The sequence below is a fragment of the Peromyscus eremicus genome, chromosome 4, assembly GCF_949786415.1.
Source record: "Peromyscus eremicus chromosome 4, PerEre_H2_v1, whole genome shotgun sequence".
Lineage (NCBI taxonomy): Eukaryota > Metazoa > Chordata > Mammalia > Rodentia > Cricetidae > Peromyscus > Peromyscus eremicus.
This window is the reverse complement of record NC_081419.1, coordinates 102,612,799-102,636,867: the sequence shown is the minus strand read 5'-3', so window position 1 is coordinate 102,636,867 and position 24,069 is coordinate 102,612,799. Positions and strand designations below refer to the sequence as shown.

Here is a 24,069-nt window from a genome sequence, read left to right as displayed (position 1 = left end):
AGTGGGTGCTCTCCAGGAGCCCCAGGCTCAAGGAAGGCTAATACTGTCCAGAAGGAGGGAACAGAGACTTCCTTGTTGACCCCTCAGGTCAGTAGAGGCCTGTAGGTGTCTACTCATGCAGGCAGGTCCCTCCTTGGGGACAGACCAACGGCCTTTATTTATGAACCAGATACCAACACTAACAGAGAGCAGGGCAAGCTTTGGATTTATACCTATTTAAAAGACTAACTACTTCAAAAAACTGGGTGGTGGTGGTGCATAACTTTGATCCCAGCACTCAGGAGGCAGAGGTAGGCGGATCTCTGTGAGTTTGAGGCCAGCCTGGGCTATGAAGAGAGTTCTATGAAGAGGGTTCCAGGACAGCCAGAACTCTTACACAGAGAAACTCTGTCTCAAAAAAACAAAACAAAAGAACTCTGTCTCATTAAAAAAACAAAAAAACTTCCTGTTCATACTAAATACTATTTTATAAAAACTAATTTTTCAACCATTCTACATGTCCAATACTTTACAGTAAAGATGGATTTTTTTTTCTTTCCTTTTTAATTTTAGTTACTTTTAAAAAAAGTTCTTTGAGAAAGGGTCTCACTGTGTAGCTAGCCATGGCTGATGTGGAACTCAGAGATCCTCCTGCCTGCCTCCAAGTCCTGGGATTAAGATGTGCACCACCATGCCTGGCAAGATCAGCTTCTACAGTAACACACTCTAACCAATTAGGTCCTACTGTGAGATCCTACCAGAACGCAAACACACTGTACTCCTTCACCATATCAGATAAAACAAACAAACCTGTTCTTGTTTGAAAATGCAAATGTGTTCTTTAAAACCAAGGGGTTAAAAATGTCAAAAGCAAATTTGAAACTGCCTAAGCCTTTACTTACCAGGGCACTGTTTAATTAGGTCAAGTTTAACTCCCCCACGCCCACCCGCGCCCCCTGCGGAAGAGAAAGCAGTAATGGAAGCGCACAGGCTCCACAAGGTGGAGAGAGCCAGGCGAGCACGCCGGGGCGGTAGAAAAGGATATCCACCAGCACAAGCCCGAGTCAAGAAGAGAGAGAGGCAGGCTGGCCAGGAGAACAAGATCAGAGTCATTTGCCTGCAGCAAAACAGCAAAACAAGTAACCAAGCAGCACAGGGGGGCATGGGGAGACATCAGAAAGGCTACCAACTTTGAATTTCCATCAGGAAGATTCTTACAGGATTAACTGCCTTTGGTTAGGTTCATCAGAATCAAAGAGAGCAAGGTCGTCATCCAAAAGCATCAATTTTTTTATCCAGCCCTGCTTATATCTGCTTGTCACCCAGGAAACCTACTTCTCACTTACAGTGGTAAAAAAGACCAAATAGCAGGTGAGAGCAAACGCAGCAAATTCAGGTTCAAAGGAAAGGAGTACTAGAGTAACCTACTTCTGGTCACCACTTAACACTGTCCAGGGTAGTTTTCATTTCCGGATTTCTTTATGACCTCTGAGAAAATTAAACCTCTCATCGTTTTTCCTACCTCCCTACCCCAACCTGGCTCACTGTACTGGAAGGTAACAAAGTCAATGCTGTCCAAAGGAGATGGCCTGCCCACATTTACACAGAGATGGGATCAGAAAATACAGAGCTTTTTCCTTAGAATTTTCCACCAGTTTTCCCCAATGAATCACTCTGTGGATGGTGAAGAAATCTCTGGAATATCTATCTGTAAATCCCAAGAGAAAACAGCATGTTTGGTTTACTTGCTTTGAGACAGGGTCTCTTTATGTAGCCCTGGCTGTCTCTGAACTCTCTTTGAAGCTCAGGCTGGCCTCTAATTCAGAGATCACCTGCCTCTGCCTCCCAAGCACTAAGATTAAAGGCATGCACCACCACACCCACCTACAAAATTCTTCTGGATGAAAAGTCTAAAGCTCAATTGCTTACTGCAAGGGCATAGTCCCTGACTTGTCAAAAGTTCCAAGCACAAACTACTTTAGAAAAGAGGCAATTTCAAAATGGGCAGCTCAGGCTCCTTTCTAAATACACAGTGGCAGAGGACAAGCATCAGGACAGAGATGTACTGCTAAAGGTGGGGTTGCCCCCATCTCTACTGCAGCTCTGCCATCCAGTTCCAGAGGTGTCTATTCCCTGCCCTTCTCCGCAGGAAGGCAAGCATCTCTAAGAGGCCACTGCAGAGGTTGCACAGGCCCCACCCACGTCATCACATCTTTCCCCATGGTCTCATCTGCCATGATTCACCACCACATTTACATGCAGAAAAGCTAAGCGGGGACATTCTGCCACTGTCCCCTTTAATGTCACACTTCAACCATGCTTTCCCTCAGTTCTCTTCCTATGTACTCAACCATTTCTGTGAAGTCTTTATCTTTTCTGCTAGTTTTCCTCTCACCTCTACCCTCACACCAGCACTCTAGGATGACAATTTCTCCTGATACGTGGTTTCAGTGAAGTTGTCTATTTGTCTCTCTAGTAGGTGTGAATTCTGTAAACGCAGAGACGATATTCTCAGTGTAGGCCTCACTGTGTGGGTGTACATTGAGCATTTACATGTTTAGTGAACTAACAGGAAAACAGAGACATTCCTATCTGGGGAGTTACTACTTTCTTGTCTTTAGCTAAACTCCTTTATTGAGAAAACAATAATGCACAATTATATTTCATTCTACCATTATTATGAATTAGGAGTAATCTGATTTTAATAATACCACAAACCATTTTGGAAGGACATGATAAAGGATATGAACCACACAAAAATGGAGTCAATAACTGCTAAAATAATGTCACTCAAAACAACAGCTAAATGTTTAGAACCCTGAAAGATAAAAGTAGGGAAAGCCTAAATTTATTCAAGTTTCATTGCAGTGTACAAGTATCATCTGAAGAAAAACAATTTCACTCTTTATCACCTACTATGCCACCTAAGAGTTTATATCTTGATGGGATTGTGTTTAACACATAGAAATCATCTGTTTTGGAAACAGCAAATGTAATTTCTTACCAATTTATTTCACACTAGAAATAGACTGGCTATAAACAAAACGCTGGCCATGCCCCAATCTCATCCAGACCTGCCATTTCAATCTCCTGCCTCATCACCCCAAACTCAGAGCCGAGTCTATCAAAGGAACAGACTCCTGATGTCCCCTGATGGTAAAGGGACACTCACACAAAAAAGGCAAAGTAAGGTGAGGTACTATGTGGAAAGGGAGAAACAAACTATAAATTAGACACCTGCTTCAACAGTTACATTTAAAACAGTCACTATCTAAACTGCTGACTGTGTAAACTTTAAAATGTATAATGTTGAATTTATATGTGGGGTATTATTTTTCCTATAATCTTTTCAGCAAAGACTAATTTCCTATGAATTAGAGGCAGGTGGATCTCTGAGCTCAAGGCCAGGCTGGTCTACAGAGTGAGTTCCAGGACAACCAGGACTGGTACACAGAGAAACCTTATCTCAAAAAAATCATATATATATATATATATATATATATACACACACACACACACACACACACACACACACACACACGTATGTATACACACACACATATATGAGGGATTCTTCATGATTATGCAAAGGAACAAACATACTCAAAGAATAAAAGAGCAGGTCTGTGGCATGGAATGTAGATGTATGAAGACAATGGAATAAGGCTTTTTAATATTGTTGAAAAATGTCCTCCTTTAAGAGCCAAACAAAGAGCTGGGTGGTGGTGGTACACGCCTTTAATCCCAGCACTCACTCTCTGTGAGTTCAAGGCCAGCCTAGTCTACAGAGGAGATCTAGGACAGGTTCCAAAGCTACACAGAGAAACCTTATCTCAAAACCAAAAAAAAAAAAAAAAAAAAAAAAAGGGAGTCAAACAAAAACATGTGAGGTAAAGTTACATGAGAACATACAGATTAACTGCTCTGTGCACAGTGATCTGATCTACACACTGAATGTAAATGTGGTTTGGGTAAAATGCAAGTCTTTGAATCAAGTAAACCGCAGTAAGCTTCTCAATCACTTGGCTTCCTAAGGACCCAAGCTCCTTTCATGCAAGTTGTTTGATTTTGCTTTTTTCTTAAGAGTTTTCACAGATTAAAATCCAACACTTCCTCAGAGGATAAAGTGCTGCTGCCCACATGACCAGAGTCTTCCCTGAACACGACCTGGTTCTTCCACTGTGGGACTTTCTGACTCCCCACAGAGTAAGTCCAGTCAGGGCAAAGTTAGAGCCAAATGAGAGGAGAAATGCTTCCATGAGTGAAGGGAATAATTCCCTTTCTGCTCATTCAATCCATTTCTAAGTCCAGGATTAAGAAAGGTATGTCTGAGTTTAAACTATGTAAGGGCAAAAATAGACGCCACTAATAATGAACACAGACATTTCTGGACGGAGCTACGTCCAAGGGGGATGCTATTAGCAGTCTTTCACGGTCTGCCATTTTAGGAAGCAGTCTGCTGGGCTCTTCCTTCACAAGTATTAAAAAAGCAGACTATTCCATCTGGAAAAAGCGCAAGTTGGGACTTTCTCACACGTTTTGATCTTAAACAGAGGAAAGTGAAGACACTAAGAACAGCGGCACTCTCTGGTCAGGCTCATGTGGCTTTTACCCCGAGGACTCTCATGGTGCCTTCGACGGCCGCAAAGACCAAGTACAGCAGTCCCAGTCCAATCACTCGGTGCATGACTGTTCCTAACCGGGGCCTGGAGTGAGAAGAGGCGGGAGAGAAAGCATGGGTAAGTAGGGTGCATCTGAACACGACTATTTAGTTACGCGGCTGTCCTTGAACTCTGCATTCTCTCTCACAGGACAGTCACAGGCCCAGGAGCACCAGCCCTTTCCTCTAGGACCTGAAGCTGTACCCGTGCCCGAGGATGTGAAGTTCAAGCAGGAGGATGAACATAACCAAGTACTACTTAGAACAGAGGGCAGGCTGGTGAGCCTAGGAAGGGAGAGGCCAGGTTCTAGGGGCCACTGACAGAGATTATAACTTCTACTAACATTATCTTGGAGGAGCCAACCGATCTTGTGACTGGCCACAGAGCAGAGTGTGAGCACAAGGAACCCAGAGCCCTTCCTCTCTTTCCTGCCTCTTATCCACAGCAGAGGTGATAACATAATTTGGTTTTTACTCTTTCAACTTAAAAGTTAAAATAATATTTTTGATTCTTAAAACATGTATGAGTAGGGGAAAATGTATTTTCTTTTACAATTAACAATCTGAATACAGACTGGGATCTACAAATCAGATGATTGCACATACATTTTATAATACTTCAAAACCCTCTTCTCAGAGTAATTAGTATGGAAAAAATGGCTTTGAAAACATATCTAAGACAGTCATGTTAAAACAAAACCTAAGGAAAGGAGCTAAGTGTCAGATGTGGAGAAGGGGATCAAGGTGGTGGCCTCCTTCAGGTTATAGGCAAGAAAGAGCTTGGAATGCAGCCCAGGTTGGCCTTGAACTGGAGATCATTTGGACTCCATGCCCTGAGTGCTGGGAACACAGGTGTTGACAGACCTAGCTGTGACCTAACAAGTCTACTCCAAGATACTTAAGAAAACAAAGTAAGAAAGCCTAAAAGCCTGTTTGTGAGTGACCATGACAGCTTTTCCATTATCGCCAAGAGTTCAGGATGAAAATTTTGACCAGCCAGCAATAGCCTAACACCTTTAGGGAGAGACGCACCCTCATTACCTTGGGAAAATTATGTATGTAACAGAACCCTTCAGGAGACACACTTCATGGAAACACCCCGTGTGCCCCTTCAGGATAACAACATAAGCTGCTGAGAAGCACAGTTCCTGCTTACCTTCCTGCCTTTAACAGGCAAAGAACTGGGTAGAACTACGTGAGGATAATGATCCCCTACTAGAAAGCCAACAAAGCCAGGCTGGCTCTTGGCACCCTCAAAAGCTGAACAACTTGGCTAATCCCTACTCTAGCGTTGTCCATCTGCACTAGTCACATTCAATTAGAAGTAAAATAAGATAAAAAAACAAAAACAAAAACAAAAAACCATTTACTAAAACGACCAGAACTCCAAGACACCTATAAGTTAAATTAGCCAACGATACGTGACAGATTAGGGCTTAAATGGAAGTCAGTCATCTTAGTCCTCACGGTGGTCGGAGTCCTTACACCGGAGGGAATGGCACCTCAGCAGTGAACAGTTAAGAAGGTCGGTCTGTAATTCAAAGACACAGCCCGGGTTCCATGTTTGCATCTGGGACTAGAGGGCAGTTTTTCTTTCTTTTTTAAAAAATAATTTACTTATTTTTATGTCATGTACATTCATGTTTTGCCTGCATGTATGTCTGTGTAAAGGTGTTGGATCCCCTGAAACTGGAGTCACAGGCAATTATGAGGCACCACGTGGGTGCTGGGAATTGAACCTGGGTCCTCTGGAAGAGCAGTCAGTGCTCTTAACCACTGAGCCATCTCTCCAGTCCCTAGATAGCTGTTTCTAAACAGTCTCTACTGCCCTTGTGAATGAAACATAGACACAGCAACATCACCTCTGCCTGGATCCCAGAGTCCACAGAACCCAACTCCATCATTTGTTTTGGCTTCGTTCCTGTCAACTCTTCAGAAGGGCCTGGGAGCCCGACATCTTGGTGCTAGCTGTGCTCCCAAACACAGGAGAATCAACGAGAAGACGTAAGGAATGCAGACCCTTGAAGCCACACTCTCAGTACCACCTTTCTACCTCTGCCTTCGCCAGGGACACCTCAGTCATCACTTCCTAGATTACTCCTGGTGTTTTTTTATTAGCTGATGTCAATGCTGCTTCCCCAGGGATCCTACCTTAACTTGAAAATATCCTTAGACATGCACCTAAAACACCTGCCAAACATTCGCACTGTGCAAAGAGACCAGCTGAAGCTACAAACAGGGCTTTCTACTTCACAATGACCTTCCTCTCACCTCTCCAAAGCTGCCCGTGCCTGAGCTGCAGTGGTGGGGTTAGCCTCAGGTGGGAGAGCTACTCTGGGAGTGCATGGCCTCTCCTGGTTCCCTGGGTAGGTCAATGGTACCACAGCCCATTAGTAAATCCTGCAGATGGGAGTGACCCAGATGATGACCATTTTCTCAGTCTCCTACCAGAGAGCACCCACAAAAGAAGGGTAAGTGTTCCTGTGGGTTACAGCCCTCCCAAGCACTGAGTTCCTCTCTGGGTACACACCCCACCCTAGATTGCTTTATAGACAGTAACAGTGTTGCTACCCGATGGCTAGGAGCACCAGTCCTCTGCCACTACTGTCACTATTCCCAGTGGAACCCCTGCAAGTTGGGCCCATCCCATGTTTCTTGTCTACCTGGGTACATCTCATTCGATGCACAGTTCTTCTATCAGCCCTTAGCCTCTTCTGTAAGCTTGTTAAAACAGAAGTCAAGACAGAGGTAAATGAGGTCCTGAGTAAGGAAGAGTCAGTGTAGTGTGACCCATCCTCCTGCCTTCACCTGCAGTTTCTGTACCTTGCATGGAGCTCTCAGCGGCTCTAATGTTAGAACAGGGTGTCGAGAACGTCATGGTTTTGTCTGTAGGCCAGGGAAGATCATATGTCCAGTGCAGAAATAAGCGGTGGTCCCTAGTTATGATGGTTCTGTACTTTGGCCTGGATTTGCTGCACCTTTATAGTAAGACACAGACTGCTTAAGAGATAGGTGCGGTGGCACATGCCTAGAATCCCAGCACTCTGGGAGGCTCAGGCCACCTCGGGCTACTGGGATTCAATCAGGATCTTCATTTGGAAATGATATAAAATGACTAGTCCAAACATGTTTTTAAACATGTGCCCTTGTAGGCTGGGGCAGTGGTGGCTGCGCACGCCTTTAATCCCAGCACTCTGGAGGCAGAGCCAGGCGGATCTCTGTGTGTTTGAGGCCAGCCTGGGCTACAGAGTGAGTTCCAGGAAAGGTGCAAAGCTACACACAGAAACCCTGTCTCGAAAAAAAACAAAAAATAAAATAAAATAAATAAATAAAACCTGTGCCCTTGTAGAGTTTTCTCTTGGGATTCAGGCTGCAATACTGACAAGTGCTGAGTTCTGCAGGAGTTGTGGTACGCATGGACTGAAGCACTAGACTGGAGAGTCAGGAGCTGTTCAATGCAGCAATACTTACTTCACAATGCCATAGCCCAAGCTCACAATGATCACAAGCAGGCGAGCCAATGTCCTCTTAACTGCAGATATTAACTCCGCAAATATCAGTAAACCTTGGGCTGAGGGGGAAGAAAAAAAACCAACTCATTATGTGTACTTTTGAGGGCCTTTTAACTAAGACTATAAAAAATTACCATGTGCAATGACACTGACCTCAGATTAATTAGCCATACGTGATTTCCAAGCCATTTAATCCAACTGACATTGCAGACCTAGAGGAAGGCGGTACTACCTCCTCAAGTCTCACCTCAAGTCTGATCAGCTTTATTGGGCAGTTTTCTTATACCAACCCTCCAGCTACATCCCTCTTCACGTCCAGCAACTATGTGAAAGCCATCATGCTCTCTGGAGTTCTCTCTTCTCCATGTGCCTTCATTATTTATTCACTTAAAATGTATATTTATAGCAGTAAAGTGCTAGCCTAGAATGTGCAAGGCCCTGGGTTCAAACCCTAACACCATAAAAAGCAATGAAAGTATTCATTGTACTCCTACTATATGACTGTAATAATAAAAGAGGCATCTTGGCCCCTGTCTGCACAGACTTTGAACTCTGGTTAGGCCATGGAAGCAGACACAACTCAGCATGGGGAGTGCTACATGTGACTCAGTAGCACTGGGACTAGGAGAAAGAGCAACCTAATACATAAAACACAGTTGGTCTGGAAAACTCACAAAAGGTGAATAAATGAGGACTTCAAGACTAAGTGGACGTATGTTGTGGAAGGAAGCATGAAGAAGAGAAACGCAGAGTGTGTATGCAGCTGAGTGCAACATCGGATGCCAAGAAAAGAACATAGGATAGAAGCTAGGACCACTCATGGCTCTGGCGACTCTGTTACAGAGTCTAGACTTAATGCTGAAGGCAGTGGGAAGTCAACAGGAAACAGAGAAGAGGTAGGTGGGAGAGAGGCCAGGACCAGGACCATTCATGGCTCTGGACACTCTGTTATGGAGTCCAGACTTCATGTTAAGAACAGTGGGAAGTCAACCACAGTAAATACAGAAGAGGAATTGGTAAACTACAGCCCAGGGACTAAATCTGGCCTTGCATATTTCTGTAAATCAAGTTTTATACAGACATGTTTATTTATTGTTGTCTGTGGCTACTTTTCATAATGGCAGAGCTGAGTGATTACAACAGAGACCATGTGGTATGCAAAGCCAAAAATACATGGCCAGGCCTTTACACAACTCTTCAAACATATTGACAGTGACTCATAGCTTCTTTGACCACCCCTCTAGCGACACCTCAGATGAAGGACTTGGATTCCCTGATGGCCACAATGGCACACCATCTCTTCATGGATCTCTGGCTTTTGCTGTTCTTCAGTCCACGCCACCCTTGCTCTCTCTAGGTCCTTACCAAAACACAAAGGGAAGGGAACTGCCTTCTCTGACACCCAGTCAGGTTTCAATCCTTATCATCTGATACTACCCCCAACCTGCCCCTGACAGAGCTTGGGAAGGAATGCAGGGCCTATGTATGCTAGGCAAGTTATCTTCCACTGGGATACTCCCCCAGCACTTCACTCTCTGATTTAGAGCACATATGCAAACATCTGTGTGCAAGTATGCACAAGCACATATACAGCAGGAGCAGCTCTACTATGCAGACCTCCATGCTGGCCCTTTGTTTAGTCTTTTGTAGATATGCTTTTAGCCTTTCTATTTTGATGAATTTCCAACATTCCTCAACAGAAAAAAATTAGTGTAATAAACTTCTACAAACCTATCACTCAGCTTCAATAAATAGCAACTTGAGTCCAAAGTGGGTTCCTGTGTATTTCAACTCAGTTTTTTTCCTGGAGTTGGCCAGCATCACTATTTCTGTCAATAATCTATGCCAAGGTCATTTTACCTCTCTGAGATCCTCTCTCCTTTACCACTTCCAAAGTGTCAGCGGTAAGAGCGACCCTCACTTTTCCAGCCTGTTTGACTTTATCTTCTACAAGCCTGAAGCACACATCTGAAATGTGTAGCAGCTTCAAACATCCCACTGTGCAAACCATGGCAGTGCCTCCTTTGGTCCTAAGGAGCTCTTGCAGGGTGAAGAGAAGAGGAGAACACAGACTACAGATACCACACAATTCAGTGCTACTCACTTTACTTTCTGGGGCCAAAGTGGCTCTCTTTTCTTTTTCAAAGAGATAAAAAAATTGGAGAAGGAAAAATATCAAAAGCATTGGCCACACCTAAGGTACCCTTACCCATGTTTTGGTACTGTTTTAATACCGTTAGAGAATGGGAATTTTCTTTTTCCAGAAAAAATGGTGAAGGGAAAGTTAGCCGAAAGAAAACAAATGGAGAGAACACATGTAGGAGCTCAGATGACTGGGTTCCTACTCTAACATCCTCACTTTTGGGTAGGTGTGGAGAGTGCATGTACCTACACATGTCTATACAGCCAAGGACACAGTGTCCTGATTTATCCACTCTCCACTTCATCCCCCTGAGAGGGAGTCTCTCACTGGATCTGCAGCTAAATTGCTAGCAAGGAAGCTCATGGATCCCTCTAGTGCTGGGTTGGAAGTGTGTGTGCAGCCACATCTGGCTCTGACGTGAGTAATGGAATCCTGCCTCAGGTCCTCATGCACGTAGTGAGTGCTTTACGGACTGAGCTATGTTCCCAGCGTCCTGACATTCTCTGGTTGGCTTCCATCCTCTTCACCTATGTATAAAGAGGCCTTCCTCCAGCTCTGCTCACACTAGCTAAAACACACTACACAGAACTCATGGAAATAGTCGAAACTTACTTGACAGTCCAGTGCTGTTGATGTTTTGGTATTCACTATAAAAAACTGCTTTCTCAAGCATTCCTAGGAAAATAACAGCTGCAATCCAGAACTGGATTCTTAATATATCTTTCCAGTAACAGGCGGACCACATCAGCCAGAGGACACCATATAATATGTAAACAATACACATCACCATGTAAAACTGCAGGAAGAGAAACAGTGTTAGCCTCTGATCCTTCTGACTCTAGAGAGCTGACATCTCAGGAGCCTCCCCCACTCCATTTTCTTGTCACTCTGGAAGCAGAAATAGAGGGCTTGTCAGAGCATACCTACAGAGAAGTTATACTACTGAACCCTTAAAAATTCATTTGGGCTGGGCGACGTGACGGTGGCGCATGCCTTTAACCCCAGCACTCAGGAGGCAGAGCCAGGTGGATCTCTGTGGGTTCGAGGCCAGCCTGGTCTACAGAGCAAGATCCAGGACAGGCACCAAAAACTACACAGAGAAACCCTGGCTCAACTTCCCCCCGCCCAAGAAAAAATTCATTTGGGGCTGGAGAGATAGCTGAGTGGTTAAGAGCACTGGCTGCTCTTCCAGAGGTCCTGAGTTCAATTCCCAGCAATCTCATGCTCACAACCATCTATAATGGGATCTGATTCCCTCTTCTGGTGTCCCTGAAGACAGGTCACTCATATACATTAAATAAATATTTTTTAAAAATTCATTTGGAAAAAAAGGATGAGACATACTCACAATCATTAGAGGCCAGTCTGATGCAGAGATATATCCATGAGGCCCCACCATAGAAAGAGAAACTAATGACAGGAGGAGGGAGGGAGAAGAAGAGATACAAGCGTTAATTAATAAACAGGGTTTTTTTTTTGTTGTTGTTTTGTTCTGTTTTTAGGTCTTTTGAGACAGGATTTCCCTGTGTAGCCCTAGCTGTCCTAGAACTCACTTTGTAGACCAGGCAGGCGTTGAACTCACAGAGATCCACCTGCCTTTGCTTCCCAAGTACTGGGATTAAAGGTGTGCACTACCATGCCTGGCAATAATCAGGCTTTTAAAAACATTTTAAACATAAGCTCATTTCTCCCTATCTACTAAAAAAGTATATTAGTATTAAGCATTCAAAATAGGTATATGGCTAACAAATCCATGTTTGAAAGACATGTTTTAAACAGACAATATAGATTCACATTAATGACAAAAACTATAGAACACAGAGAATGCATACAAAGGGGTTAACGATACCATTCAAATCCCAGACTGCATCTGTTTTTTCCGTTTTAATAGACACGATGAAAATATGGAAGCCATCTTTCTGGGTCCTGGCTACAACATCCTGCAACAGGGAGAAGAAGTCTTTGTTCTTTAAACAGATCAGTGTGTGAGACACAGTTAGACAGTCAACACTTCTAAAGTTTTAGTAACTAAACAGATAGTGAGGGAAGGAATGACAGGCAGTGGAAGGAAGACATTGCTACCAATTTTTTCTTACCCTACATTCCCATACCCAAGAGGGGGGACAAATGTTCACATTCTCAGTTCCTTCTACTACGAATACTGCCACATGTTCCCCTGGATTCTCATTCTATGTTTTAAGATTATCATTCAAATATTTTTTCTAGGTTAGTCTTTGTGGCACAGGCCTTTATCCCAATACTTAGGAGACAGAGACAAGTGGATCTCTGTGGGTTCAATCCAGGCTGGTCTACATAAAGTTTCAGGCTATCCAGGACTATAGAGGGAGACCCTGTCTTAAAGAAAAAAAATATTGGAATCCTCATCTTCCATCCTAATATTACCGAGCATTCTAACAAAATGTTGTTTTTTAAAAACTGAGATGAGAGAGAAGTGAGAAAATGTCAAAAATAAGTCTCACTTGCCAGAGAGCTTGAGTCTGAGGCCAGTCTGGGCACAATAAGACCATGTCACAAAACAAAATGAAATCACAGAATTGTTCCTCAGTCTCCACAAGGGATAGGTTCCAGCACCACCCCCAATAGGTACCAAAATCCTTGAACGCTCAAGTCCTTCATATAAAATGCCATGGATTTGCATAGTCTCCTTCTGTATACTTAGAATCATCTCTAGATTATTTCTAGTACCTAATAGAATGTAAGTGCTATACAAACAGTTGTTATAAAGGATTGTCTAGGGAATGACATAAAATCAATATGGCACAGTCCACACCTGTGAGTACTTTCTTCTTTTCATTTCTTACTCTTCTACAAAATACGACAGTTTGTGCCAAGAGCCTGTCCTGTCCCAGCCACTGCAGAAAATGTCTTCCTATTAGATTTCTCTTTGGAATGGCTGGGGAAACATGTGAAGTCAGTATCTAAAAGCTAAATTTAAGCTCTCCTATGTCCAATTCAGTACCTGCACATAACTCCTCCTGAGCCTCTGCACATCTTACTCAGTCTCTGACTCTTAGTAATGCCCCAAACGCCACACTTCCCTGCTGTGCTCCACTTCTTTCTCACTGCAGGGTGACAGCAGCAGCCTACAGCTATGCTGTCTTGCACATTAAGAACTGGAATTTTTTTTTTTTTTAAAGAAAAAAACTGGCTGCAGAGCTAGTCTTCAAAGAGATTTTTCTTAAAAAGCAGAAATAGTATATGTAAAATACATATTAAAACAAAAAAATATACTGTTTTAAATAGTTTCTCTTTTTCTTTTCCAACTTTAATAATTATCATTCTTCAAGCAGCCATCAGATTGATTTTTCAATCTCACTATAATTTGTGCATGTTGGATTTAAAGACAAAAGGGTTTACCGTTGCTCCTTCTTGGCTTGAAACATTTCTGCTACCTGTTAGCTCTTTATTCTGGAAAAGAATAAAACAATACCATTCTATATTACTGCTGATAACAATCTATTCCAAACAATAGATTTATTGCTTAATTATCTAATTACAACAATTATCTAATAATAATCCATTCTAAATTAGAGAAAAGTAGTTTTTAATAACTAAGTGTTAGAAGAAAATAGATTTAAAAGTTGAATATTAGAGAACAAGTCTCATTGTACTCTGAACATGAATTTAAAAAGTTCTTCTTCGGGGCTGGAGAGATGGCTCAGTGGTTTTACTGGCTGCTCTTCCAGAGGACCAGGGTTAAATTCCCAGTACCCACACAGCAGCTAACACTGTCTGTTAACTCCAGTTCCAGGGGATCTGGCATTCTCACACAAACATGCAAGCAAAACACTAACGCACATAAAATAAAAATAAAGTTTAAAAAAATGCTACCTTTAAAAAAAAAGTTCTTCTGTTTAAAAATTGCTTCCTTTATAGTGTGATTAATGTTGGAGTGGGTACTGTTAGAGAAAGTATAGGGAATGAACAGGGGCTCTAGGTGCTAACATTCTGTACTTGGTTGAGACCTGTAGTTTCTGAAAACCACTGAGTCATATACGTGTACTTTTCTGTATGTTCATTATGCTTTCAAACACATTTAAAGGCATTTTCATTTTAGAATTTTTAGGAAAAAGTAAATTATAATGATCCATAACCTCCCTATCCACTTATGTTAGTTAGGATTTCTATTGCTGTGATAAACTCCATGACCAAAAGCAGCCCGGAGAGGAAAGGGTTTAATTCTATGATGCTTACGTAACACTCCATCACTGAGGGAAGTCAGGGCAGGAACCTGGAGGGAGGACTGAAGCTGAGACCATGGAGGAACACTGCTTGCTGGCTGCTCCCTGTGGCTTTCTCAGCCTGCTTTCTTATACAACCCAGGACTATCTGCCCAGTGATCCTGTGCCACCACCCACAATGAACTGGACCCTCCCACATTAATCATTAATCAAGAAAATGCCCCAAAGACTTGCCTACAGGCAATCTGATGGAGGCATTTTCTCAATTAAAGCTCCTCTTCCCTGATAACTCTAGCTTGTGTCAAGTTGACCTGCCCCCACAAAAAAACCCAGGATACCAGATATGACTGTTTTATTAACATTTATAACTCCACTTGTTGGGAGAGGAAACAAGCACATAAGAATGTTCAGGTTGTTAAATGCTGGTGACAAGGCAAGACCTTTGGTAGGGTAACAGATCACTGGCCTTAACAACATGGAGGTTACTGGTAACCTTGACTAGGGCTCATCTGACAGGATGCTGGGAGTAAAAGCCTGAGAACAGTGAAGAGAAGAGTGAGAGACAAAACGGGAGAGAGCAGATCATAAAAACCTCTTGTAAGGTTGAAAAGAGAATGAACCGGAGGCATGGTGGTGCACACATTTAATCCCAGCAATCTGCAGGCAGAGGCAGATACATTTCTCTGAGCTCAAGGACAGCCTCATCTACATAGAGAGTTTCATGTCAGTCAGGGCTACATAATAAGACTATCTCCAAAAAAAGAAAGAAAAAGGAAAAGAAAAAGGAACAGGATACCAATTTCTTTCTTACATCCTAATGCACACATGCAAAAACTAAAACCAAGACTTAAAGACAAGCACCTTCCTTTCTGAAAATACTGACAAAACATTATTCAAGCTTGGTGTTTGTATTCACTTCAATGAAATGAGTTGATTTTATCATGGCAAGGCAGATACTCACATTTAATGAGGGAAATGCCTGTAAATCACTGCTGCAATCTAAATTTTCACTTTTTGTTGTCCAGCAGTCAATGTTCTTGAAATAAGCACAGACGTCCGCATCCGCATTAAGTTCACGTTTTTGGAACAGCTCCTACCCAAGGTAAAATTCTAGGTTATAATTTACTTCTACATTTTTTCCCAGAAGAAATAAAATTTCATATCTAAAGAATACCAAGAATTAATTTAGTTTGGAATATTTGAAAATATGTAATAAAATACCAAAGAGAAAAAAATATTAACTGTGATTCTAAGTATAACTGAGATGACCATTACATTTTAGCCATTCCAATGTGTTTGTACCCAGTATCAAGTACAATCATGGTGTTACTCTGAGGAAAGAGATTAAGAAACTATCGTAGGCGGGCATGAGTGCATGACTGTTAACCCCAGACGGTTAAGACTGAAGGCTATCCAAGACTTGCCTTGGACACACAGAGAAACTGACTCAAAACACAAAACAGTAGCTGGAATTAGTGGTGCACATCTTTAATATCAGTACTGTGGAGATAGAGGCAGGTAGATCTCTGAGTTCAAGACCAGCTTAGTTAAGTTCCAGGCCAGTTAGGGGTATATAACGAAATCCTGCTTTAAGACAAAAACAAAAATCAATGTGCTACCACAAAGAAATAGCTTCCAGAAAAATAAAGCATGCCCTAGGACTACTTCTACTTTATCCTCTATGTAAGAAATGTTACAGAGAGAAGAGCAGAGCATTTAATTACAAAGAAGTAGAAGCAAAAGCAAATGGTAAATAACGCAGAAGCAGCTAACCTAACTGAATACTTCTGGACAAACAACAGAGGAGTAAGCAAAGCCGCTAACAGAAGCACCCAGTCTTCCAAGAACTGCCTCTCACAGACCAAACACAGGACAACTGGAGCAGAGCAAAGAAAAAGATGAACTGTCTCTGGGAAGCACAGGCAGACTGTCTCAAACAAGAAAACAATAGCTGGGAATAATGGCACATACCTTTAATCCCAGAACTTGGGAGGCAGAGTAGGAGGGTCGCTGTGAATTCGAAGCCAGCCTGGTCTACAAAGACAGTTCCAGGACAGACAGGGCTACACAGAAAGCCCCTATCTTGAAAAAACAAAAACATAAAAACAACAACAAAAATTAACTGATCATTGCCTATAAAACAAAGTAAAAATTAATGTGTCCTTACTGTTGCCTAGGATCAACAGAAAAAAAAGAGAACAGGGCAGCTCATTCATAAAGAAACAATGCTAAGAAATATAAAAGAAAACTGGAAATAATAAAATCATTGTTTGGCAATTACAATAACAATTGATTCATAAGGCAAGACTCATAAAAGGCTGCTAACATGAACGGATAGATATTTGATGGAAAAAAAAAAAAAACCCAGGACATTTTTATAGCTGTAAAAAAACTCTCCTACACACCAACAAAAAGCAGTAACTCTACAGTGGAGGGATCACCAAATACTTCCTCTATCAACTGTGTGAGTTAACATCTCCAAACAAAGGACAACTCGATATTGTGTGGAATGCCTGCTAGAAGTACCTACCTGGAATCTGATCATGAAGAAGCAGAGCTAGTCAAATTGAGGGACATTTTGCTCTAAATGAAAAGACAGCACTAATAAAATGGAAACCCAACATTACTCAAGATAGAAGCCAAACATATAATGGAGAAGCTTTCTAGGCAATCGTCATGAGACTCATCAAAGAGCATCTTGTAAGGAGCTACAAGGAACGCTGTTGGGGAATATTATTTAAGGTGTATTACTTTTGTTTATGTTGTATTTCTTTAACTCTGTGAAGCTACGTTACTGTGACTGTCTAAAACACCTGATGGTCTAATAAAGAACTGAACAGCCAATAATGAGGCAGGAGAGAGAAATAGGCGGGGATGGCAGGCAGAGAGGATAAATAGAAGGAGAAATCTAGGAGAAAAAAGAAAGAGCCAGAGAAGGAGGGGGACTCCAGGGGCCAGCCACCCAGCTACACAGCAGGCAACAGAGTAAGAGTAAGATTTATAAAAGTAAGAAAACGGGAAAAGCCCAGAGGCAAAAGGTAGATGGGGTGACTGAAAGTTCAGGACAGCTGGCAATAAACAAACCAAGCTAAGGCCAGACATTTATAATTAAAGAATAAGCCTCCATGTGTGATTTATTGGGAGCTGGATGGTGGGCCCCCCAAAAGAGTAAAATAAGCAGAAACAACAACAGAGCGCCCCCCATCCAGGAGAGGAGACGCCATCCCTGGCACAGCCTCCTCCTTCTCTGCCCTTCCTCAGATGTCTCCCCTCTTCTCTCCTCAGAGACTGGTTTGAACTCACGAAATCTACTCATGCTCCTAAGCAACTCATTGTTTGAATGACGTGAAACTTCAATTTCCTTCTCAAATTAAGTTGACTTGTCTTAGCCCTTTATCAACGGCTCCTATAAGGCTGATTTAAACTTTTTTTTTTTTTTAAATGAGATACCTCACAAGATTACAAAGCTTACAGTTTTGTCAAGAAGCAGACACTTCCAATGTGGAGCATTTCTAAAATCGTGAGCTCCACTTCCAGTCTCCTCACCTGGGGTGCTATTACATCTGTCTATTTGTAGTTTTCCCTTCACAGCTCCGTACACATTGAAGACTTGTTTTCACTTACCTCCTCCAGCTCAGGGTACTCATTGTGACAGGTATGGTACTTCAAGTGCCACTCTATGGTGAACTTCACAGGTCCAGAACAACTGAACGACTTCACTGTTCAGACAAACACTTTTATTGTACATTAATAACAGTCCAGTATGAACTTGAGACTTCAAGAATACTGTCTGAAACTGGCTGTTTTAATGATAACATGAGTAAAACATTACCTAATTTCTCTAAATCACTGTAAAATGAGAAGGATAAATTCATTAAATTTTAACAGCTGGCCAGAACTTGCTACAGCTATTTAAATGTAAGTCCAATGTAATCAACTAAGCATCCTGGCTTGTTCAGCTATGGCTTCTCTCAGTCTACCACATTCTCTCACTCACTCACTCATCCAAAACATGCTGAATGAATTCCCGCCTGTGTACCACGAAAGACCAGCAGCTAACAAGAACAACTGCTTTTTATGAACTAAAATGCTGTGGGAGTTAACAAGTGGGTGCTCTGAGAAGCCCAAGAGGCTGAGAACCGGGTGTCAAGGGCACTGGACATCCGACATGATCTAGGGAGGAAGAAAGTAGGAGCTAATCGATTGAAGAGGAGGGTAAAGAGATGCACTCCAGCCTAGTCTACGTGTGAGCCCAGACCAAGGATGACTGCCTAGATATAGTTCAAACAGACCAAGAAGTCTGACCTTTAGTTTGAATACCATAAAGCACCACCACGCTTAAAGTTCTAGGTGGTGGGATTAAGACTGAAAAGGGTTAGGTCTAAAGCCAGAGAAAACACTTGTTGGGAGTGTCTTATGTCACTACAGCCGGCTTCCCCAGAGCAAAGGGTCAGGAAAGGGCAGAGAAGCCAGAGTATCTTTTTGTAACATAGCCTCAGACATTTAAGAGCAACCCTGTAGACCATGGTGGATGATGAGTACCAGAAGGTGAGGATCCCTGAGTATCATCTTAAAGGATAGTAACCCAAACAGAGCCCACAGATAAGGCTGATAGAATTTTAGAAAAACTCTACTCTTGCAAATAACTAAGCCTTAAATGAAATAAAATTCTAAAATTTTAGAATCAGTTTAAAAACAAAACATTCAGTGTTGTAGAATATTATTTTAACTGGGCAATGACGTGTTGCATTTGTTTTTGCTGCAGAACATTACCTTAACCGTGTAAAGGTATGTTACTTTTGTTTGTGCTGCATTTGTTTAATTATGTAAAGCTGTGTTGTATTTGCTTCACCTTGCCTGCCTAAGGCACCTGACTGGTTTAATAAAGAGCTGAATGGCCCACAGGCAGGAGAAAGGATAGGTGGAGCTGGTGGGCAGAGAGAATAAATAGGAAGAGAAATCTAGGCTTAAGAGAGAAAAAAAAAACAAGGAAGGAGGAGAGAATGAGGGTCACACTCAAAGCAAGAAGCCAGGCAGACACCAGCCAGCCAGACTTAGACAAGCAGTGAAAGTAAGATATACAGAAGTAAGAAAGGTAATAAGCCCCGAAGCAAAAGGTAGATAAAGAGAAACGGGTTAATTTAAGTCAAAAGAGCTAGCCAGAAACGTGCCTAAGCTAGGCCTAGCATTCAAAGCTAATAATAAGTCTCTGTGTCATGATTTGAGAGCTGATTGGTGGCCTAAAAGTCTGGTACAATTCAACTTAATGTATCTTATATTAATTTATATTATTGTATTAATTTATAATATATCAAAATTGTATATTAATATACTTACCAGAAAACTTGATCTCAGTAGAGTTAAACATAGTTTTTCTAAATATCAAAGGTCCTGATTTCTAAAGTGAAAAACAAATACAGAAAAATCTTAGTTAAAGCTCTCTTTCTCTATTGTTTAAATGTAATTTTATCCTCTAAATACAGCACTCTACTCCTGTGACACAGATTAGAGTGGTTATATTTTAAAGCTTCCACATCTAGCCTTCAAGTCAAGACATTTTAAAAAGGTAAAATTGGGGCTAGATAGATGGCTGGGTGGTTAAGAATGCCTACTGCTCTTGTAGAGGATTTAGTTCAGTTCCCAGTATCCATAACACAAGGCTCACAACTCCCTATAACTCCAGCTCAAGGGGATCTGTGCCCTCTTCTGTCCTCTGCAGGTACCTGTATTCATGTACACATTCTCCCCCACCCCTATACACATAATTAAATTTAATCTTTAAAACACAAAATTGATCACATCTCTTGCTGGCTTAAAATCTTATTGCTGTGTCTATTCCCTAGTTGTTGTGAGTAAGGATCAGAAGTAATGGCCCTGCCTTTGAAGATCATGAGTTCAAGGCCAGCCTGAGTCACACAGTGAACTTTGGAAAAAAACAAAAGACCTCAAAAAGTCAAAGTTGGAGCTTGGTGACACACAAGGCAGAAGGGCTTTGGCCGTTATGGTCAGTGCTCTTGGACGTAACACAAACCACCCTTTTGCATGCTCTTCTCTTGGTATCAAAGTTAAATTATTTTCAATAAATAACATCCCTCTCCAAACTGATTTTGTTTACCACTGTACTTACAGCAGGCCCAACTCCTACAGACCCCAAACAATCAAAGCCTGCTCGCCTCCCCAGCAATGTTCGCTTTCTGGAAAACTCCTGCTGCTAGGACCTCAGCAGCGAACCTGAAAACTGCAAACCCCTCTCATGCTTTTCCTTCACCTGCTTAGCTCCTTACCTCAAGAACCAGCTCAGAATCTCATTGCTGGCTGGGTGTATGTAGCTAGAGAGCCTGCTTAGCATGCTTCCAACCCTGGGTGTGCTCCCCAGGGACCCCATCTCTCCTTTATGAGGTCTCTAGCAGCCCCTGTGCCTCACAACATTAACCATGATTAAAGTCCAACAGTTCTTCCCAAGAACAAAAATCCTGCAAGAAGGAGCCACGCTGCACGAAGAGCAGAAAGGAAGCGTAGAGCCCCGACAGGACAGGTCACCTTTTTTGGTAACCTTTTCCCCTCCCCAACAGTTTCCACAATAACAAAACCAGCAGCCCAGAGAGATCCCTCCTCTGATCTCCAGAGCCATGCACTCATGGATCTGTTCAACAGGCACGTTACGCTAACCTGCAGTAACCAGGCACACTCCTCTCTGTTCTCACCAAGTCTTACACTGTCTGCTGTGAAGATCAAACCCTCCAGTCACCCAAGCCATCCCTCTCACTTCCAACCCCACCCCCAGCACATGCCTATTCATTGCGCATGCTTCCCACATGGAGCTGCTCCTCTCCACCCCTACCAACATGGTTGTCATGCTGCCCCTCAACATTTCTGCTTTGACCTCAACAGTATAACCGGTGTTTCTGTCTCCAGACCTGAGCCTACAATTTACCCTTAGATGACAGCCAGAATAATTAGCAAAAATCTCTGTAATGGCTCTCTGTTATTCATATCCAAAACTAGCTACTGATGATCCCAGGGCCTAATCAAACCTCAAAATGTGGGGAGAGTGCATGTCTGCCCCATGATGAGCAATTAAAAAAAAATCCAAGTGACATACATAGTAAACATATTGCTTCGAGCTTCACTTGGAAGGAGTTCTGGCAGTTCTGTGCCCGTGAACCACAGTGTTTCCTCCTCTGGAGCCAAATGGCAGTTGCTCTATATGGCTGGCTTCAAACTCTCCTTCCTGAGGGGAGAGGGCGACAGGAGCAGGGAGCCACTGCTGGGGTGGAGTAGCTGCCTGCACGTTGTATGGTGGAACTTCAGGGGCACCCTTGTTCTTATGAGGAACCCCACTGTACTCACTGGTTCACTAAGCTGGACTTCCAGAGTTGTTACTTTCCTCTGTCATTGTCCTATTAGAAACAGCCTCAGAGGGAAAGTCACATAACGGCTACCAATTTCAAGTGACATGCTGTCCAAACTGAGCCTACTTCAGACATGCTCTGTCTCAGCCCGGTAGGTCCTAGAGTTTAAGGCTGAAGTCTAGTGAGGGAGACCTATGGTGACCTTAGTCCCCAACCCTCTAGGACGTCATTCAACAAACACCAAGGATTACCCACACTGCTAATGTTCCACTCCTTTTCTTACAAAGGAGATACCTATTCATCTTTCAGACTAGCTACCCATGTCCACAAACCAGGGTCAGGCCGGCTCCACCAGTACTTGAATACTCATATCCCAAGGATGCTATGGTACTAAGTGTCTACTCATAACTGTGCTGTCCCCGATACTGTGTCAGCTTCTTGAGAGAAAGCACTGTCTCTAAAACTCATCTTTGCAAGAGTAACGACCAACCTAGTTCATGGCACATGGCAGTGCTCAAACTGGTTTTTATGTCTAAAAGAACCTTTTATTTTTCTTTCGATGAATTCACAAAACAAATGAAAGTCTCATTCTCTCTGTTCTAAAAGACAAATTCTGAAGTTAATTTAAGAAGAAAATAATCAGCCTGCTTTTTGCAAAGAAAGGCTTGCTGATACCACTGGCCTGAGCTACATAGGAAATAAACTCAGCCTGACTATAGCACATTACAGTCAAGAAACAAGCTTCGCTGCTTGTCCAAAGACCCTGCCATTCTTCCCCATGGGATTCTTACTATCCAGCGTATGCTTGGCGATGATCTTTACAGACATGCTCAAGTAGAGCAACAGTGTTTGTGTAGTGTTTTTATTTTGAGTTTACAAACACTGGCTTAATCACATTCACCACAGAGGCAGCAGGAAACTGTGAAGTGTGCTTCAACAAACGCTGCCATTTGATGATGAGAAGTTCAGCAATTGAGATGGGCAGCCCCTATCGTTGGTATGTCTATATATAACACAGGACACCGACTCAGAACAATCTTAAAAGAAATGCTACACTGAGCCAGGATACAGAAACAAGCCTATATTTGATCCTCTGTAGTTTTGTGTTTGGAAGCATGTGCAGCTTCTGATATTACTTTTGGTTGAAGAAATATATAAATTTCATCTTTAAAACTTGAACGTCATTTCAATGCACCCTAAGCAGATCTGGGTGAGTCATCCTCTAGAGAAACTAGAGACAATGCCGCTTCCCAATATCCTGTCTCTTTTGCAAGACTTTCCATAATTCTACCCCGGCATTTTCCCCACATCATCTCTTAAGCACACAGAACGTTCAGTTCTCTAATGGCCTGTCCAGTTAAGGAAATTTTCATCCACCCAAGCCTCCAGACCCGCCTTTTAAACACTCCTAAACACACACTTGCCCCGCCTACACACGTAGAAGTCCCTGAATTGTGATAGGACCGCCAAAGAATATACTGAAACGCAAGTAAAAGAAAGGCAAGGTGACTGTATACATGACTATGGAGCACATTAAATGTACACTCCAACAGAAGGGCTAGACAAACCTCCCTGTGGCCTTGAGGATGTGGCCCCTGTGGCAGTAATCTAGCCGAAGGGTTCAGTCCCGACGATGCCGCTGCGAATGCAGAGACTGGGGGACTCTGAACTGAACAAATAAAGGCATGATCTAGACACACTGTGTCAGGGCACAGTGAGAGGCCTGGACGAAGCCGGGTGGGGAGCCTCATGAACAGCAAGAGCGTTTGGAAGGGGAAGCCGGCCCAGGCACATCGGGGATCACTCTTCCCTGAAGCCCACGTCGGGCAGAGGAGGGGACGCTCCTTTCCCAGAGCCCAGTCCAGACTGTCAGAGGACCCACTGCTGGCCCGACAGAGCGCTAGTGAACAAGCCCAAGGCCAGATCCCTGGGCGGGCGGAGCTACCCTGCCAGGGCCCTGAGAGCCTGAGAAGCGCCACGCCTCAGTCCCCACCGAGTACTTACGTCATTGACCGTCTTCGTCCAAAGCCCGAGCTCAGGGACGGCGTCCACAGCCGCCGGGGCCCAGCACAGGAGGCACAGGGCAACGCGCAGCAGCTGGGCCCCGGCGGGCAGGCGGCCGAGGAGGCCGGGAGGGAGCCAAGCCGAAGAGCGACAGGCGGCGGCCATCTTGACGCGGAAGCCGCACCTGCGCTCCCGGAACCCGGCCACGCCCCGGGGC

The 24,069-nt window shown here is 43.1% G+C and overlaps 1 protein-coding gene across 3 annotated transcripts in view; it reads right to left on the bottom strand.

The window, feature by feature from the left end:
• Tmem87b (transmembrane protein 87B) overlaps positions 1-24,033 on the bottom strand; it is a 41,160-nt gene extending 17,127 nt beyond the window's left edge. For 2 of the 3 annotated variants that reach the window (XM_059261391.1, XM_059261392.1), the window contains exons 1-11: positions 23,853-24,033; positions 19,834-19,894; positions 18,121-18,215; positions 15,458-15,589; positions 13,673-13,723; positions 12,144-12,234; positions 11,643-11,704; positions 10,907-11,090; positions 8,111-8,210; positions 4,592-4,685; positions 2,727-2,797 (exon numbers count right to left, since the gene is read on the bottom strand). In XM_059261391.1, coding sequence (XP_059117374.1) covers positions 2,727-2,797; positions 4,592-4,685; positions 8,111-8,210; positions 10,907-11,090; positions 11,643-11,704; positions 12,144-12,234; positions 13,673-13,723; positions 15,458-15,589; positions 18,121-18,215; positions 19,834-19,894; positions 23,853-24,017 — 1,106 coding nt within the window. In that variant the 5' untranslated portion in view covers positions 24,018-24,033. Of the gene's footprint in view, positions 1-1,024; positions 1,097-2,726; positions 2,798-4,591; positions 4,686-8,110; positions 8,211-10,906; positions 11,091-11,642; positions 11,705-12,143; positions 12,235-13,672; positions 13,724-15,457; positions 15,590-18,120; positions 18,216-19,833; positions 19,895-23,852 lie in introns of all 3 variants that reach the window. The other variant, XM_059261390.1, reaches the window with a different exon arrangement.
• Positions 24,034-24,069: the final 36 nt, after the last annotated feature.